This window comes from Schistocerca piceifrons, chromosome 8 (genome assembly GCF_021461385.2).
Source record: "Schistocerca piceifrons isolate TAMUIC-IGC-003096 chromosome 8, iqSchPice1.1, whole genome shotgun sequence".
NCBI classification, from domain to species: Eukaryota; Metazoa; Arthropoda; class Insecta; order Orthoptera; family Acrididae; genus Schistocerca; species Schistocerca piceifrons.
Window position 1 is genome coordinate 279,180,070 of NC_060145.1, and position 20,894 is coordinate 279,200,963.

General features: G+C 44.4%; 1 protein-coding gene across 1 annotated transcript in view; it reads left to right on the forward strand.

Annotated features, from left to right (window-relative positions):
• Positions 1-20,894, forward strand: part of LOC124711840 (scavenger receptor class B member 1) — a 413,438-nt gene that overhangs the window by 373,478 nt on the left and 19,066 nt on the right. Inside the window, exons 5-7 of the mRNA XM_047242064.1 lie at positions 7,199-7,337; positions 9,447-9,650; positions 18,079-18,475. Coding sequence (XP_047098020.1) covers positions 7,199-7,337; positions 9,447-9,650; positions 18,079-18,475 — 740 coding nt within the window. The remainder of the gene's footprint in view (positions 1-7,198; positions 7,338-9,446; positions 9,651-18,078; positions 18,476-20,894) is intronic.

Sequence of the window (20,894 nt, forward strand, 5' to 3'; positions counted from 1 at the left end):
CTAGATTATTAGGGGTAAAGGTTATTCAACGCCGGTCAGAAAGGTGTTAATCACTATGGTTCAAGTGCAAACTAGCGAATTTTTGTAAGTGATCTATTCTGTATCCATGACGTACACTATCTGATCAAAAGTATCGGGACATCCGTACGTAGGTTCGAATCCTGCCTCGGGCATGGATGTGTGTGATGTCCTTAGGTTAGTTAGGTTTAAGTAGTTCTAAGTTCTAGGGGACTGATGACCTCAGAAGTCCCATAGTGCTCAGAGCCATTTTTGAACCCATACGTAATACGGAACTGACAACAATATGTCAGCAGAAGGGGACGCGCCAATATAAAAAGAGGCAGCGAGTACCGTTTCGTCAACAGAGAAGCACTAACAGCAGAATGAGTCGGTCAGAAGACTTCACTAAATCCTAACATGGACTAACTACTGGATGTCACCTGAGCAGCATATCCATGAAGGATGGTTTATCCCTCCTAAAGTTGCCCAAGGCGACTGTTGGTTCAAAATGGTTCAAATGGCTCTGAGCACTATGGGACTTAACTTCTGAGGTCATCAGTCCCCTAGACTTAGTACTACTTAAACCTAACTAACCTAAGGACATCACACACATCCATGCCCGAGGCAGCATTCGAACCTGCGACCGTAGCGGTTGTCAGTTCCAGACTGTAGCGCCTAGAACCGCACGGCCACTCCGGCCGGCGACTGTTGATGTGACTGTTCAGTGGAAAGGAAGAGCGACACCCAATTCATCTACTGACGGACAGGGATCGTCAAGCATTGTGGAGAGTGGTTGTGAAAAATCACATGATATCAGCGGAGGGAATAACTCGTGAGCTCCAGTCATATCAGCAGTCCCATTAGCACGATGATTGTGCGTAGGGAATTAAAGAGAATGGTATGCAATGGCCGAGAAAGTTTCCATAAGCCAAACACTTTAAGTGACGTTCTGTTTCGCTCGCAATTATATAATATCACTAAGTAATCTGTTTATTCGCTTATAACGTATTCTACGTCGTTTAAAGACGGGAATAATGTTAGAAAAATGTTGGACTCAAGCGTACCAACAGTTTCTGAAGAGAATGGAGGCGGGAATGTTAAGGTTGAACGTCCTGTGGACGTCGATATCTTTAGAAGCGGAGGCCTGGTTCAGTTGTACGTGGAGAGAGTGAAAGTTCAGCAATGTACGCAACTCAGTCATTGAGTCAGTGAACATCGGAAAATAGAATCTAAACGTTTGAGATGCTATGCCATAATAATAAATTCGTGCGGCTTAACAACCCGGTACAAGTCTTTCAGCTCGAAGTCGTTTCGTCGATTTGTGTGTTCCTGTCCCAATAATTTTATCTGGGAAATGGGTCCTACAATTTAACGTGGAATCCACACCATGTTTCGTCCCTAGCGAATTTTCATATCATAGAGAGTTGAAGGCTAAGTTAGACTGTCGCCCGATGGGTACTCGATACTGTGACTTTTCGATTTCACGGCACGAACTTTACCATTACACCATCAGGCCTGCCTAGACGATATAATAAAGGACGATGCTGAAAACTGAGCTGATAACATAACAAACAGGACTTAAGCACATGACGTGATGGTACTTGAGGATGCCGAAATGTACAAAATGTTGTACAGGAAGACATAAAGTAGAACTTTCACGACAAGTAACTGAGGATGCTGGGTGTAGATACTACTCTACCCTCTCCCTCAGTAACCTCATTATGCTTTTGAGTAGAAAAACACACTAGATGTGAGTACAGAGCTTCTTGTCTTTGTTGGTGGTCTGAAAAAAATTAATGTCCGGTGTCACAGAAATGAGGCACTGAATCACATCTGTGACGTTTCTAAGGCACACTTAAACAGACGATAAAGCCTGTTCATACTGAACTGTTCTGAAGATATCCAAAGCGCCGACCACCCAGTGAGGGCTGCAGTTCTGAGTCCTATTACGCATTTCTGGGATGCCCTTCAATCGCCACCAAGAACATCTTAAGAGTCTCAGCGAGCCAGCCAACCTGTGTTGCGAGCAGAGTTGAGTTCGTGTACCACTAGGACCTGCCATCACATCTTTTCACACGCATACTCTGCACAACCAGTAAGAGAGTCATGCTTCTCCTCATGGTGTAGGCCTTCTGGAAAGACTCGTGTTCATTCCTCTTGCCACACAGTTGTCTTGAGCCTATCTCGTTTATTATATATGGGCGTTCCCCGGGACTCAGTCTTAGATCCATCATCGTTCCTCATATAAGTAAACTGTTAGAAATCTGCACCCGTATTTGGTCTCTGCGCTGTTGTTAAATACACGGCAGTGTTGATGGTGGAAAATTATATTTTCTCGTTCTTGGGCCATTTTTTAAAATGCTAGTGTGGACATAAGACTATAAAATCAAAGATGGAAATTGTCTATGTACAGAAAACTTGAAAAAAAAACAATGTATGACAAACTAAAGACATAAGGAAGTCTTACGGCTAACAATAATATTGCACCGTTAAAGTCAAACACAAATGCACACGAAATTAGCAGAGGTTAATTTTTTACAGGTACGTCGAATGAACGGAAATTAACAGACTAACAAGGAAAAAATTAACAACATTTTAAAACTGAAACGTAAAAATAACTGTCCTAAAGGACTGGTTAAATAGCCAAAGGAAGTTACCATGAATAAAAAACCCATTAAAAACAGCATAAAATATAGTAAGAAAATTATGAAGTGAAAGGATTTTAGATACATTACTAACCCTGGAACCGAAGGAAGAGAAAGGAAAGATAAAATTGAAGAAATGAAATCTTTGATAAGCTTCATAAAGATGATCCTCAACTGACCTGTAATGGGAAATGAAAAAAATAAGAATTCTGAAATGTACTGTATATTAGACATCACTATGAACGAGAAACCTTTGTTTCCCTCCCTCTCCTTTGCTGGCAACATCCTCCCGTCAGAATTCTTTGAAAATGTGGTTACCGTTTCAAATAGCTTAGAGATTAAATAGGCACTTTCAGGGAGCATCGTTTATTTCAGATGATCTGAATTGGCAACAGCGTGGAAAAGTTTTTCTTCCTCATTATCCAGTAGCTTCCTTCAAAGAGTTATGTCCTGGTACCAATTTTCTCCAGTGCACCGTCATTATCAACTGCCTTAGTCACCTTTACAGTGCTCGAAGCTGCTACCGACAAGATATTCCTCTAGGGAAAAGGCACTGCCACAGATGGATGGCGTGAGTACTTTATGGCTATTGGGAGTCTAATAAGAGTGGAAACTTTCAAGCGGAGATCGTAACGTAGCTTCAACAGAATACGCGCATGTGTAGCTTATCGTTACCTTTCGGACCATGAGAAAGATCGAATCAGTGGCATGATGGACATGGTAGCATTAGACTCACAGCTCGCAGCACAGTGACTGAAGAACGAGTTAGTTAACTTAGTATTTCATTGATAGTTATGGACGAGTAATCCTAATGACGTTGAACAAGTCATTTTACATTCACATTGAAAATTAATTTGTAAATATGGCTGCACATGAGCATTTGTAAGGTTTTTTTTTTTTTATACACGCAGGTATGAGTATCTACCCACCACCTTTTACAGATTACAATAAGAGAAATTCTGCTACGGAAAAGGGGTAGTTGTCAAGGAGAAACTGTATCAGTTTATTTTCAAATTTTACTTTACTGTTTCTCAATTTTATGTACCCGGGTAAATAAACAAAAATTTGAGTTGCAGCACTGCACACCACTTTTTGCGCTAAGGAAAACCTTAATGTGAAGTAATGGTTGTCATTTTTCCTTCTGGTATTGTAATTATGCACATCATTGTTACCTTTGAACAGCAATGGATTTTTTCTAATAAACTTCATGAGGGAATAAGTATACTGCGAAGCAATATCAGATACCCACCTTCTTAAACAGATGTCAACAAGATGATAGTGGGTGAGGACCACATATTCTTCCACAACGTTTCTGAGCTATGAAGACGTTCTGAAAGATGAGGCACCACAGAACAATATCCTAATCACATTGTTAAATAATACTATGTAAAATGTGTCAACTTATTGACTTGTCTTTCGCCAAGATTCGTAATAATTTCAAGTGCAAATGTGGGTGAACTAAGTTGTTTTAGGAATTCCAAAATAGGCACTTTCAGCGAGCATTGTTTATTTCAGATTATCTAAATTAGCAAAGCCGGATCCGTCGCCAGTTTCCCCCCAATCCGAACTTGTGCTCTGCCCGCAATGACCCTAGTGGAACGTAAAGATCTGATTCTTTTCCAATTGTAAACCTGTTTCGCAGTCTCTTTTAACATTCGCGCTAAACCAAAGCTGTCAATTTTGTCATTACGACGTCTTCTATCATATCTTGATGGCTTCAATGTTTTCGAAGAGAGTATCTACTAGGACAATACCATATGGTCTGTACATCTAAAAGGAGACAAATGCTTGGTATCTTTAATACCAACAGCCAAATAAGGCGAGTTATTTTCAATCGTGTTCCTCGAGTGTCAGCATCTATCACGCAGATGTATGTTAGGACTTCCGGAGGTAATGGAATAAGGGTTGATGGTTTTGCTCTGCTAGACTCCGACCAGTATTCACTCCACATCATTAATCGACGAGCCAACGATACTAACAGTATAGATAAGACATGACAGATTCTTATAAGCGAATACAAATGAAGGATAGATAACACAACGACGAAAATATCTAACTCATATACCGTTCTACAGGGAAAATAGTTTGTTACGAATCTGAACTCAGAAGTTTTCAAAGCAATAAGCCTGTAAAAAAAAAATCGAAGGAAAGTCACATTTGAAAAATGACACGCTACAGAGATAATTGATTTTATTGTCTTTACATAAAATATTGTAATATTGTTGGAGATAATAGACTGTCTACTGATGTACAACACGGTTAAACGTAAATATTAAAGAAATTTGTTTAGTTTTTGCTATCGTCCCTTCTGCAACCGAGTATTACGGTGTATGTTCACGTCAGAAATACACTCCTGGAAATTGAAATAAGAACACCGTGAATTCATTGTCCCAGGAAGGGGAAACTTTATTGACACATTCCTGGGGTCAGATACATCACATGATCACACTGACAGAACCACAGGCAATGTCGGCACTAGTACAGTGTATATCCACCTTTCGCAGCAATGCAGGCTGCTATTCTCCCATGGAGACGATCGTAGAGATGATGGATGTAGTCCTGTGGAACGGCTTGCCATGCCATTTCCACCTGGCGCCTCAGTTGGACCAGCGTTCGTGCTGGACGTGCAGACCGCGTGAGACGACGCTTCATCCAGTCCCAAACATGCTCAATGGGGCACAGATCCGGAGATCTTGCTGGCCAGGGTAGTTGACTTACACCTTCTAGAGCACGTTGGGTGGCACGGGATACATGCGGACGTGCATTGTCCTGTTGGAACAGCAAGTTCCCTTGCCGGTCTAGGAATGGTAGAACGATGGGTTCGATGACGGTTTGGATGTATCGTGCACTATTCAGTGTCCCCTCGACGATCACCAGTGGTGTGCGGCCAGTGTAGGAGATCGCTCCCCACACCATGATGCCGGGTGTTGGCCCTGTGTGCCTCGGTCGTATGCAGTCCTGATTGTGGCGCTCACCTGCACGGCGCCAAACACGCATACGACCATCATTGGCACCAAGGCAGAAGCGACTCTCATCGCTGAAGACGACATGTCTCCATTCGTCCCTCCATTCACGCCTGTCGCGACACCACTGGAGGCGGGCTGCACGATGTTGGGGCGTGAGCGGAAGACGGCCTAACGGTGCGCGGGACCGTAGCCCAGCTTCATGGAGACGGTTGCGAATGGTCCTCGCCGATACCCCAGGAGCAACAGTGTCCCTAATTTGCTGGGAAGTGGCGGTGTGGTCCCCTACGGCACTGCGTAGGATCCTACGGTCTTGGCGTGCATCCGTGCGTCGCTGCGGTCCGGTCCCAGGTCGACGGGCACGTGCACCTTCCGCCGACCACTGGCGACAACATCGATGTACTGTGGAGACCTCACGCCCCACGTGTTGAGCAATTCGGCGGTACGTCCACCCGGCCTCCCGCATGCCCACTATACGCTCTCGCTCAAAGTCCGTCAACTGCACATACGGTTCACGTCCATGCTGTCGCGGCATGCTACCAGTGTTAAAGACTGCGATGGAGCTCCGTATGCCACAGCAAACTGGCTGACACTGACGGCGGCGGTGCACAAATGCTGCGCAGCTAGCGCCATTCGACGGCCAACTCCGCGGTTCCTGGTGTGTCCGCTGTGCCGTGCGTGTGATCATTGCTTGTACAGCCCTCTCGCAGTGTCCGGAGCAAGTATGGTGGGTCTGACACACCGGTGTCAATGTGTTCTTTTTTCCATTTCCAGGAGTGTAGCTCGCCTTTTAATCACTTCATCAGTGGTACAAAAGAACTTAATACTTGCAAGCCTTGTTCGCTGTATACAATCGTTGGTTTTTTAGATCTGAAACGGTTCGTTAGTTAGCTTACTTACATTGAGATTTCGCCAGTATAAATGTCAGAATTACAAAAAAAAATTGGTATGATACCTCCATGGCACACCTTAGTCGGTAAGACAATTAATTCTACAGCAAGTGTCAAGGTTGAATCTCCTATCTAACATAAACTGTCAATCTCTCAGGAAGTTCGACAACAGTGTACACTGTAATGTATAGTGTTGAACTCATTCTGGAAGCGCAGAAAGATGTTTACTAGTATCGTTTAATCTTCAACGGTCTGATTATGGTCTTGCAAATAAAACAGGAAACATCTCCGACGTATGTTTTTCTGTTGCACAAGCGAATTGCCAATTAACTACTGAACAGGTTACTGAAACTCAAATGGGTCAAAAACGTATGATGATGGAAAATATTAAGTAATACAGGACGTAACAACAAACCACTCCAAACAATATTTTAACAATTGTCAAGGCAACGCAGAAACATTTTTGCAGTTACCCATCCGTATCCCCGCTTTGTGTGAACGCAATGCAAGATGTTTTTGGACTTTTATGTCGTCTATTTGTTAATAACTGTTGTAGATGAACCACTTACTTACCTGTGATCGGAGTAATATTCTTCTTTGCTGTAGTTTTTGATATAAATATGACGCAAGTCAACCAGTGCGCGAAACACGATGATGCAGACGAATCGTGAGCTAAACAGTTTTCCTGTTTGCCTGGCAGGGAGGACATGGAGAAGGTGAACATCAAGTTCCACGACAATGGCACCGTTACCTACCAGCACAACAAGATCCTACAGTTCGTCCCGGAAATCTCTGCTGACAAGAACCTCAAGCTGACTGTGCCCAACATCCCTCTACTGGTAAGTATTCATTACTGCTCTCTCCTGAGCACATTCTGCCATGACTACCGAGCCGTGATTAAGACAGTTCCCGTGAAGGCGTCCACGCACATCGAAACTAGGATCAATCACCTTTGAACGTAAATTAGACCTCGAGATCAGACACTTTGTATCAAATTGTGTATAACGAGTTGTGACACAATGATTAAGGCAGAAACAGTTCTGAGTGAATTCATTACATCTGTTGTCAATGGCGAACTGCATCTGTGATTTCAATTGATGGTTTATGTAGTTATAATACGCAATCAGTCGCTTTCTGACTTTGATAAGATTCCTTGCAGCATTAAATAGTTTTCCAGCCACTGTAAGTTCATCATCTGAGCGAGGCGTTATAGAAGCAATATTTCCTGGCCTATGTGCAGTAAGACGGTAGAGTTGCGGTAATTACACTCCTTCCTTGTATCCATGAGAAACTCAAGCCAATATTGTACATTTACATACACACACACACACACACACACACACACACACACACACACACACTATTTAGGTGCACTTGGTTCACAGTAAACAAACGCAAGGCCTCTTTACTCTGTGTGTGTGTGTGTGTGTGTGTGTGTGTGTGTGTGTGTGTGTAACCTAACTAAAGGTGCATTATCAGAATGAATTTGTCGTGGATACGACGAAGCAGTGTAATCACGACTACTCTACTATCTGACTGCACACGGTCCAGAAAATAACATTCCTTCATTTCTAACTGATGATGCGCCTGCAGCGGCTAGAAATCTAGTTTAAGGGAGAATGTATGAAAAATTGGTCAAAACGTTGAAACTTTTTGCTAACAGATATTTCTGTAGCATGTTAGGAATACTGTCTCCAATTTTCAGATTTAATTCGTGATACAAAGATGTAAAGCCCATCTTGTTTCAAACAATTCGCAAGTGCCACGCCTACTTTTCTACACGACTCTGTCCTTGTTTGGGAAATTTTGTAGATTCGTGTCATCAGAGAAGACATGTGTAGAATACAGAAGGCTGTGAGCCATTTACGGTGTGATTAATTACGATACATTAGAGGAATGCACGCTCGGTGGAACACACAACCCGAACGAAATCTTTCATATACTTGTTTACAAGAGACGCCCGAAGAAAACGTTTGCTCGTGTACTATCGTCAGAATTTCGTCATATGATGGTTGTCTGGTGTTTAATGATGATAACGCTGGAAGAATCAGGGCCATTAAGAGACTGAGATTTGATGCTGGTTACTTCACTAAAACCAGCTGAAGATGACTGATGATGTGCGTATTGCTAGTTCTGAATGGTTAGTGAAGGATATTGCAAAAAAGGTGTGACGGGAGGGTCAGATTAGAAGAACGGAGCTATATGAAGATCAGAGACACTAAGGGTTTGGTTCCGGCATAAATGCTGATAAAATCTTTTTTCTGCATTTCTCGCAACTTTAATTCTTAGGTGTATAAGGAACATTTACTCCTGAACCATTGAAGATAAAAAAGGTGAGATTAGCTACGGACCATGTACATACTATAAAACAACCTTCTGTGGTAAAGAATTTTTCAGTGTGCATAACTATCAGACTTAGCAAATTTTATTTCATAAAAATTTAAATATGTATGATAAACAATTTTTTTAAAAAATTGTTGCAAGTGTTCTAAGACTGATTTTAAAAGACTGGTACCCAATTTATCTGATTACTAAGAATAACCTACCACATTTTGGAATTGGTAGGTAAAAAAATCTTTGAGAAAAAGTTCATCTGATAGTGTGTGATCTAAAAGTATCCAGCTATGCCACGATCAAATCATTTGAAAAAAGAAAAAAAGACAGTTTACAGCCAGTAACATAGTGACATGTGAAAAAGTTACGTTATCTTATATGTACCCACGTATTTTTTTCACACGTCTCCACCTCTCAGGTGCAAGAAATCGTATCAAATTCAGAAAGCGACTGACGGCATATTGTACCGACATAAACTGCCAAATTACGAGTAACGTAAATTTGTCAACTTTGTAGTAATGCTAACAGATGTTGATGTATGGGATGCCCGAAAGATGAGTACTGTAGATATGGAAGGAAGTGACAGGTGGGTAAGTGAAGCTGGTGTGTTTCAGACGCTGTCCTCGCACATGAACAGCATACCGCGGCTGGCGGCCAGGGCGCTGAACATCGTGCTGCGCGTGTGGAAGCAGAAGCCGTTCGTGCATGTGACGGCGCAGGAGCTCATGTTCGGCTACGACGACCCCTTCACCAAAATCGCCAGCAAGGTCTTCCCGCGCGGCCAGCGGCCCAACGCCAAGATGGGCCTACTGCTCACTGTGAGTACTCCGCAAGCCACCTTGTGGTGTACTTTGTGTTTCATTGACAGTTTCTCCTTTCCCGGTCCAGTCGTGACTGATGCTCGGGAAGAGCGTGTGTTGGCAAGCCGCAGTGTGAGGTGACCGGGTTAAACATATAATAATACAATATGTAGTAATTTGAGATGTAGCTGAGTATTTATTGGCGGTTTGCTTCTAAAAGTATGGTAAAATGTAAACTTTCATGGCCGGAAATGTTACACAGCTGCTTAACGCAGAATTAAAACATCTCACCAATGAAACTTCCTGGCAGATTAAAACTGTGTGCCGGACCTTTTTTTGTAACCATATGTATTTATTTAAATATATTAACAACGATACATTAAAAAAAACAATTTATTCTATTAACCTATTATATTCCTAGTGTTGGTTAACATTACTGTCATTTTATAGGTTTTCCTTTGTATATTCTTTTCTTTTCCATTTTGCTCTTATTGTTATTTCTTGAACCCTTTTACATGGCCATTTGTCATCTTTTTTTGGGTAAAACATTGCAGGACAGGCATAATAATTTATTAGCATCGACAAATTGGTTTTGAGTTCATGTTTCTGTATGTCATGCACTTGTGATGCCACAGGCACATTGTGCGTTCTGGTTTGATCTCTTCCCTTGTTTGCACTGTTAGGTGGGGCAGTATGAGGGAAACATCAACATGATAGATGGAGCAGAAGTGGAAGAAACTTTTTTACATATACTGCAGATTATACATAGACTGAAGAAGAGAGAAATTTATGTCATATAAGAGAAGCAGAGAGCGAAGTGTGAGTAAACAATATAAATTTTATAGGGCACATAGTAAAGGAAATCATTAAAGAAAAAATGAGTAGTTGGCACTTTCCACTAACAAGGGAACCTCCCCATCGCACCCCCCTCAGATTTAGTTATAAGTTGGCACAGCGGATAGGCCTTGAAAAACTGAACACAGATCAAACGAGAAAACAGGAAGAAATTATGTGGAACTATGGAAGAAAATAAGCAAAATATGCAAACTGAATAGTCCATGGGCAAGATAGGCAACATCAAGGACAGCCTCAGCTTACGAGCGCTGTGGTCGCGTGGTTAGCGTGAGCAGCTGCGGAACGAGAGGTCCTTGGTTCAAGTCTTCCCTCGAGTGAAGAGTTTTCTTTCTTTATTTTCGCAAAGTTATGATCTGTCCGTTCGTTCATTGACGTCTCTGTTAACTGTAATAAGTTTAGTGTCTGTGTTTTGCGACCACACCGCAAAACCGTGCGATTAGTAGACGAAAGGACGTGCCTCTCCAACGGGAACCGAAAACATTTGATCGCAAGGTCATAGGTCAACCGATTCCTCCACGGGAAAACACGTCTGATATATTCTATACGACACTGGTGACGGCATGTGCGTCACATGACAGGAATATGTTGTCGACCCACCTAACTTGTACACTTGGCGAATGGGTAAAAAGATTCTTCTACCTTGCCCGATTTAGTTTTTCTTATGGATGTGATAATCATTCCCAAAAAAGTGATGAAAACATAAGAGTTTATCACATAAACTGAAAATAAAAAATTAAACTTTTCACTCGAGGGTAGACTTGAACTAAGGACCTTTCGTCCCGCAGTTGCTCACGGTAACCACGGGACCACGGCGCTCTTTTTTTTTTTTTTTTTTTCGTTGCATCTGTTCGGAGCGGACATCGTCAGACATCCGTTTTAAGTTCGTTGTTGATCTATTAACTCAGTTTCTTTTTTACAGAGGGAAGCTATCCCTCTGACCGAACACGCTGAGCTACCATGCCGGCAATATTAAGCACCGCACAAAGTTTGAACTCATAACCTTTCGCGTAGAAGCCCAACACCTTATCCGTTGCGCTAACGTAGCTCAAATTTTACAGTTCGGGTGAGCTTTGAACTTACGACCCTTCATGCAACAGCGCTCAGGCGCTCGTAGTGTCCTTGATGTTGCTTATCTTACACGTCAACTACTCAGTTTGTATATTTTGCTTATTTTTTTCATAGTTCCACTCAACTTCTTCCTGTTTTCTCGATTGATATGTGTTCAGTTTTTCAAGGACTATCCACTGTGCCAACTTATAACTAAATCTGATGCGGGTGCGATGGGGAGGTTCCCTTGTAAGTAAAGCTTTTATCCTACACAGTACAGTAAAATAACGAAAAAGAAAAATACTCGTAGTACTACTGGGCATACTTTTGACACTGATTTGGCCGCGAGCATGACAGATGTTTGGTGAAAAGCACTTTGTACCACTGATTTCACCAATAAGAAACACTTTATACTACTATACTTACCTATTTGAGGCGAGAGCAGAAAGCACTACATTTTCTGTTGCACTTATTCACTATCACTGCACACGTTCTTCCTGTGATGAGTGTGGTGAGGTGGGTAGTGGCGATCCCGAGACTCGAACTCGGGACCTTTGCCTTCCGCGGGCAAATGCTCTACCAACTGAACTACCCAAGCACGACTCACACCCCGTCCTCACAGCTGTACTGCTGACAGTACCTACCTTCCAAACTGGATTCTGGATCTCACCAATGCATTGCTCAAGAATGGTTATTCGTACACTGACGTGGAAAAAGCGTTAATACCACCGCTTAGAAATCATAGCGATACTCCAGCGCCGGTGAAATCAAAAGTTTTCCTGCCATTTGTTAAAGACGTGACTGACCGCGTAGGGAAAATCCTGAGATAGCGGAACATCGCGGCAACGTACACACCTACACGAAAGATAAAAGATCACCTAAAATCGGCCGAGGATGCCAACCGCTGGTAAAAGCTACAATTAATAGGATTCCGTAAAAAGAACTGTCCAAAAACGACTCGAAGAGTCGGCAATTGCAGAAGAAGGGAGACTGACGGATAAGCTGTTGCGGAACATGCCTTACAACCAGGAAACCACCACATTCATTTTGATAAAACTCAACTACTGGCAGTTACAAGCGGATACCATGAAAGGCTATACAGTGAGATCATAGAGATTGCAAAACACCCCAGGAATTTCAGTAGGAAGGAGAAGGGCGTGAAATTGTCATTGGGATTCCGGTGCTGAAGATGTGTATCAGTCTTCCACAACGGGATGACAGCAACAAAGGGGACGGCAGTCGACAGCGGCCAATTGCGACCGCGTAATCAAAACAAGTGACGTCACACGGAAGCGGAATTTTGCTGTAGTCGGTATCGAGCCAGGGTGAGAATCGGACATTCAGCAAAGCTACGATGCCCCTTGAAAATGTTCTCCGCAGATGGGAACGAAAGGCCAGGTTTTAAATCTAAATCCATTCGACCGCGGCATAATAGCTGGGAACATTTTATTAATTGTGAAATGTTTACTGTGTTTGCTTGCTGCAATTGGTACTGTGTACACATGCACGTAACTGCTTTGTTCGTGTAAAGGGGCATCAGTACACATGTGGACTCCACAGCACAAGGTGTTCTGTGTGCTTTCTGTCGTGGAGCTAAGTCTGTCACACTGGTACAACGACGTTTTCTGTGTGAGTATTCACTGCGTCCAGCTGCCGGTTATCCCACTTACGTAACAATCAAGAAATAGGACAATAGCCTTAAGGAAGTGGGAATTTCGATATCGGACCACCGCGCCAAGCAAGAAGTTACAGAGGCTACTGTTGCATTAATCCATACTTTTCTTTCTATGGGGGTTTATCAAGAAATAGGTGCACCAGACACTAGTTTGTAATATACCAGATCTGTGCCTTCGCATTCGTGCAGATGCCACAAAATGTCAGGTGTTCAATGTTTCAGAACACTTGAGCAGGAGTGGAATAGAGATATGATATCTGTCGCGCCACTAATAATGCGCATATCGACGTGTGTTATGTGTAAAATACTTTTTAAGTTACCATACTTGTAGAAATGTACCGTCAATAAATATCTCGTTTACTTCTCAAGTTAATACATTTTATATTATTACATATCTAACCCGGATATCCTGTATATTAATGGTAATGCTAACAATATTAACAGAACCTTAGACTTCCCGCAGATAATTCTTTTATCTGTAATGAAGTATTGTGTGTAGAAAGTTGGACAAACATTCTGTTACATTATGATTAATTTCAAAGTGGTGCAAATATTGGCAATTTGATCTAAATAATTAAACTTGTAAAATTTTTCACTTCAGAGAACGGAACAATGTAGCATTTTAAGATTACAGTATCACAGAGTCAATTGCAATCAGTTACTTAATATAAATACCTGGCAGTAACAATTTGTAGAAGTACGACATGGAACGTTCGCAAAGCCTCAGTCGCAGGTAAATTAGATGGCAAACTTCGGTTCACTGACAGGATATTGGAATAATACAATCAGTGTGCGAAGGGTGTTACTCACAAAACGATCGTGTGACCCATTCTAGAATATTGCTATTCGTGGGATTCGCAGCAAATAGGAGTGACAGGAGATATGGAACGTATACATTGAAGGACAGCATGAACGGTCACAGGTGCGTCTGACCTACCTGTCAGGTCACAGACATACTGAAGAAAATGAACTGGCGCACGCTTTAAGACAGACGCAGATTATCTCGTGAAAGCTTAGTTACAAAGTTTCTAGAACAAGCTCGAAGTCAAGCAGCTAGAATATACTACAACCGCATATACACTCCTGGAAATTGAAATAAGAACACCGTGAACTCATTGTCCCAGGAAGGGGAAACTTTATTGACACATTCCTGGGGTCAGATACATCACATGATCACACTGACAGAACCACAGGCACATAGACACAGGCAACAGAGCATGCACAATGTCGGCACTAGTACAGTGTATATCCACCTTTCGCAGCAATGCAGGCTGCTATTCTCCCATGGAGACGATCGTAGGGATGCTGGATGTAGTCCTGTGGAACGGCTTGCCATGCCATTTCCACCTGGCGCCTCAGTTGGACCAGCGTTCGTGCTGGACGTGCAGACCGCGTGAGACGACGCTTCATCCAGTCCCAAACATGCTCAATGGGGGACAGATCCGGAGATCTTGCTGGCCAGGGTAGTTGACTTACACCTTCTAGAGCACGTTGGGTGGCACGGGATACATGCGGACGTGCATTGTCCTGTTGGAACAGCAAGTTCCCTTGCCGGTCTAGGAATGGTAGAACGATGGGTTCGATGACGGTTTGGATGTACCGTGCACTATTCAGTGTCCCCTCGACGATCACCAGTGGTGTACGGCCAGCGTAGGAGATCGCTCCCCACACCATGATGCCGGGTGTTGGCCCTGTGTGCCTCGGTCGTATGCAGTCCTGATTGTGGCGCTCACCTGCACGGCGCCAAACACGCATACGACAATCATTGGCACCAAGGCAGAAGCGACTCTCATCGCTGAAGACGACACGTCCCCATTCGTCCCTCCATTCACGCCTGTCGCGACACCACTGGAGGCGGGCTGCACGATGTTGGGGCGTGAGCGGAAGACGGCCTAACGGTGTGCGGGACCGTAGCCCAGCTTCATGGAGACGGTTGCAAATGGTCCTCGCCGATACCCCAGGAGCAACAGTGTCCCTAATTTGCTGGGAAGTGGCGGTGCGGTCCCCTACGGCACTGCGTAGGATCCTACGGTCTTGGCGTGCATCCGTGCGTCGCTGCGGTCCGGTCCCAGGTCGACGGGCACGTGCACCTTCCGCCGACCACTGGCGACAACATCGATGTACTGTGGAGACCTCACGCCCCACGTGTTGAGCAATTCGGCGGTACGTCCACCCGGCCTCCCGCATGCCCACTATACGCCCTCGCTCAAAGTCCGTCAACTGCACATACGGTTCACGTCCACGCTGTCGCGGCATGCTACCAGTGTTAAAGACTGCGATGGAGATCCGTATGCCACGGCAAACTGGCTGACACTAACGGCGGCGGTGCACAAATGCTGCGCAGCTAGCGCCATTCGACGGCCAACACCGCGGTTCCTGGTGTGTCCGCTGTGCCGTGCGTGTGATCATTGCTTGTACAGCCCTCTCGCAGTGTCCGGAGCAAGTATGGTGGGTCTGACACACCGGTGTCAATGTGTTCTTTTTTCCATTTCCAGGAGTGTATATTGGTCCCATTGAGATTTCTAAGGCAAAATTATATGGATCACAGCACGCACAGAGTCGTTTAAACAGCAGTCATTCTTCCTATGCTCAACATGGGTGTGGATCGCGAAGTCACACTAATAAGAATTGGTATGGGAAACACACTCTGACATTCTTTAAAGAATATAGATGTAGGCTCACCAGAGACCCTTCGGCCGCTGTATCGAAGTTATCCCTGTCTGTGAGGCTCGGATTCACACTATTTTCTTTTTCTCCCATCACTCTTCTGACTGCATTGCTGCGGCCTGCGATCTTCTCCTACGCGAACCTCTTCAGCTAAGAATAACACTTGCATTCTCGTTGGAGATATTCAGATCTCTGTCTTCCCTACCCTCCACAGCTCCATGCAACACCATGGAAACTATTTTCTGATCTCTTAAAAAATATCTCATGGTTGTATCCGATTTTCATGTCAGTATTCTCCATACATTCCTTTCCTCGCCGTTTCTGCAACGAAAATCCTGATTTCGTATCAGTCCACATAATTTTCAACTTTGTTCTAGAGCACTACATCTCAAACGTTTAGATTCTTCTTTGTTAGCTTTCTAAGAGTTTCTGATTCACTCAAATGTAATGCTATGCTCTAAACTTAAGTTTCCAGATATTTCTTCTTCAAACTAAAACTTGTGTTTGATGCTAGCAGACTCCTTTCGGGTAACCTGATTTTTATATCCTCCTTGCTTCGGCCATCATGAATCATTTTGTCTTCAAGCTGACCGAAATCCTTCATTCCATCTACTTTTTGGTCACCAGCTATAAGTTTATCGCTAATCCCACTGCTACTCATCTACATCCACATAATACTCCGCAAGACATCTAATGGCGTGTGGAGGAGTGTACTTTTTGTACCGCTAATTGAGGCTTGGAACGCTGTTCCACTCGCGAAAAGCTCGTGGGAAGAAAGATTGTCGGCAAGCCTCTGTATTGCCTCTAATTTCGAATTTTCCCCTTGTGGTTATCACGTGAGACGTATTCTGGCGGGAGAGAGAGAGAGAGAGAGAGAGAGAGAGAGAGAGAGAGAGAGGAGAGGGAGAGAGAGAGAGAGAGAGAGAGAAGTAACATGTAGTCAGAGTCTTCGCGGAAAGTGCTCTCTCAAAGTTGCAATTGCAAATCTCTGCGATGCCCAACGCCTCTCTTGTAACCCCTGCTAATGGAGTTCGTTGAGCATCTCCGTAAAACTCTCGTGCCGACTAAATGATCCAGTGACGAAATGCGCCGTTCTTCGTTGCATCTTCTATGTCGGTTCTATGAGTCTTATCTGGCAGAGACCCGAGATAGACGAACAACATTTAAGAATAGATCGAGCAAGCGCCGTATAAGCCACTTACTTCGTGGATCAGTTACTTTACCTTAAGATTCTTCCTAAGCATCTGAGTCTGCTATCTGCTTCTCCCACTATTTGCTTTATGTGGAAATTCCACTTACGGCCGCTCTGGATAGTTACCCCTAGATATTTTACAGTATATACTGTTTCCAGCGGTTTGTCTTCAGCAGTATAGGTGTATAATAGTGGAGTTTTTTCCTAGATATCCCAATATGTCAAAATTTTTTACGTTTATGTTCAACTGCCAGAGCCTACACATTTCATCAATTCTCTGGAGATTATTCTGCAAATTGTTACTACGATACTATCTTCTGGCATTGCTACAGTGTTACAGAACAGCCTTATAGAGCATCCGACACTTTCTACTAGGTCATTTAAATATGCTATAATCAGTAACGGTCCGATCACAGTTCCTTGGAGTGCTCCGGAAATTACCTTTACATCCGTCGATTTTATTCCGTTAAGAGAGACGTGTTGAGTTCTGTCTGCCAGGAAGTCTCGAAACCAGTCACAAATATGCTTCGATACTCGATAAGCTCGTATTTTTGTCACTAAACGGCGGTCGGGTCGGTGTCAAATGCCTTCCTGATGTCAAGGAATACGTCATCAAACTGACCGCCGTTGTCTACGGCGCTGTGGATCCACTGGAGGAATAGAGAGCCTAATGTCGCAGGAGACCCGTTTGCGGAATCCGTGTTGATTTTTATAGAAGATATTTTCATTCTCCAAAAAGTCATAATTATTTAGCATGAAACATCTCTCAATTTTGCAACAGATTGGCGTCAACGATATAGGTCTACAATTGTGTGCATCTGTCCTACAGCCCTTCTTAAAACCGGGAATGACCTTTTTTCGGTTCACTCCCAATCCGTTCAGTTCATATTCTGTTCACCATATGTACAAGATGAGCAGTAAGCTTAATAACATACGCCAATGGGTCATAGCGACATTAGTGACCCTGCAGCTAGTGAGTACAATGACTGGAGCTCCCCGGCCTGTTTCAGCGGAACGGCACGCTGGACGAGGTGTCCACCATCTACACGGGCCACACGACGATGAAGGAGTTCGGGCTGATCAACCGGCTGAACGGGCTGGACCACCTGCCGTACTGGCCCGAGGCGCCGTGCAACAGCATCAGCGCCTCGGAGGGCTCGTTCTTCCCGCCGCGCTACTTCACCGGCGCCGACGTGGTGCACGTCTACGACAAGGACCTGTGCCGCGTGCTGCCGCTGCGCTTCACGCACATGACCGCCAAGGACGGCATCGAGGCGGGCTACTACGTTCCGCCCGACGACGTCTTCGAGGCGCCCGACAAGAAGCCCGACAACCGCTGCTTCTGTCCCGCCTCCGATGGCTCCTGCCCGCCCCGAGGTCTGCAGAACATCAGCCCCTGCCAGTATTGTGAGTACTGCAGACTTTCTCTACCACTACTCCTCTCCTTCAGAGCCTGAATAGCTTGCAAGACTGTTGCAGGGTAAGTTGTGCGAAGAAAAAAAATTAGGGGAAATATTCGATACATTCCTCCGTTTTAACATTGAAGGTTAATTAACATTGAAGGTAGCCAATCAGGCCGTTGCACGCTCTAATTCAAGCGGCTCGCCAGAGACAGTGTCGCCAACTGCGTTCTTAGTTTGGTTTTCTAAAATCAAACAAGAGCTGCACAAAAACTGGCCATAGTGCAGAAGTACTGTATTTTACAGCCTGTAACATGCTACGGACTATAAGGCGTACCTTAATTTTAAGCATTTTTTTAATGACATTACCATTTTTATTATTAGACTTCAAAGCTGGCGCAATTTTTTTTTTTGTTTCGTTTATAAAACCGAACCTACATTTCAAATCCCTGAAAATCGTCTTCTGAGTTTCCTCTTCTTCCTCCTCCTCTTCCTCCTCCTCCGCCTCCTCCTCTTCCTCCTCCTCCGCCTCCTCCTCTTCCTCCTCCTCCGCCTCCTCCTCTTCTTCCTCCTCCTCCTCTTCTTCCTCCTCCTCCTCTTCTTCCTCCTCCTCCTCCTCCTCTTCTTCCTCCTCTTCTTCCTCCTCCTCTTCTTCCTCCTCTTCTTCCTCCTCCTCCTCTCTCCTCTTCTTCCTCCTCCTCTCTCCTCTTCCTCCTCCTCCTCCTCCTCCTCCTCTTCTTCCTCCTCCTCCTCTTCTTCGCCGGCCGGTGTGGCCAAGCGGTTCTAGGCGCATCCATCTGGAACCGCGAGACCGCTAGGTCGCAGGTTCGAATCTTGCCTGGGGCATGGATGTGTGTGATGTCCTTAGGTTAGTTAGGTTTAAGTAGTTCCAAGTTCTAGGGGACTGATGACCTCAGATATTAAGTCCCATAGTGCTCAGAGCCATTTTTTCCTCTTCTTCCTCCTCCTCCACCTCCTCTTCTTCCTCCTCCTCCTCCTCCTCTTCTTCCTCCTCCTCCTCCTCTTCTTCTTCCTCCTCCTCCACCTACTCCTCTTCCTCCTCCTCCTCCTCTTCCTCCTCCTCCTCCTCTTCTTCCTCCTCCTCCTCTTCTTCCTCCTCCTCCTCTTCCTCCTCCCCCTCTCTCCTCTTCTTCCTCCTCTTCCTCCTCCTCTTCTTCTTCTTCCTCCTCCTCCTCCTCCTCCTCCTCCTCCTCCTCTTCCTCCTCTTCTTCCTCCTCCTCCTCTTCTTCTTCCTCCTCCTCCTCTTCTTCCTCCTCCTCCTCTTCCTCCTCCTCCTCTCTCCTCTTCTTCCTCCTCCTCCTCTTCTTCTTCCTCCTCCTCCTCCTCTTCTTCTTCCTCCTCCTCCTCCTCTTCTTCTTCTTCCTCCTCCTCCTCCTCCTCCTCTTCTTCTTCTTCCTCCTCCTCCTCCTCCTCCTCTTCTTCTTCCTCCTCCTCCTCCTCCTCCTCTTCTTCTTCTTCTTCTTCTTCTTCTTCTTCTTCTTCTTCTTCTTCTTCCTCCCTCCTCCTCCTCGTCCTCCTCCTCCTCCTCCTCCTCCTCCTCCTTCTCCTCCTCCTACTCCTCTTCCTCCTCCTCACCCTCTTCCTCTTTGTTTTTCACTGACACTGTGCACTGCAGTGATGCATCATAGGCTAGATAATGTTCCAGGTTTGTGATGACGGGATGGGAGGGAGACAGTGTTAGAAAGCCTATGATGGGTTTCCCGCGCCATCAAATACATGGTTATTTTTGAGACTGGCAGAAATTTTAAACCAAACGCTGGAAATTTGTATACTAATTTCGAGCATAAAACGCACTTGAACGAGGCAATTTTCCGAAGAAAAACGTGCGTCCTGTTGTCTGTAAAATATGGTAGATATCATACCCGAGCTAAATGCTGAGCTGTCTCGTGAGTAAGACGACCAATATTTTATCATAGTTTTATGGGATATGACCAATATCTATGATTTTAAGGGAGGTTTAAGGGAGATTCAGTTGCGATAAATTGCAACAGCACAACTAGATGGTATTTTCTTGGAATGGGTGACAATGGTATTATAAAAATATGAAAAAAACTGGCGTACTTAGCTAACTTTTACTCTTTTGTCATACAGTGTCATATTTCGGCGTTACTTCACAAAGCGAGAGAAAGAAAATAGCACGCAGCAATCTCATTTAACTTTGGAGGCCATGTGCTTTGTGGAGTTTTTATGTCTCCATTTTCACTGGAAGAGCATATGATGGAAATTGCTTTAGTTTAGCAGCAAATGCACACACACTTGAACGCTGACAGTGTAATAAGTACACTCACAGGAGGACGGCCAAACAGATCGGAACATTTGGTGTTGAACGTCCTCTGTTTTGGATTGCTCACAACTTGTGCGATCCATAAGTACTGGTTCTTTCAAAGCGTTCCAAAATGTTTTGT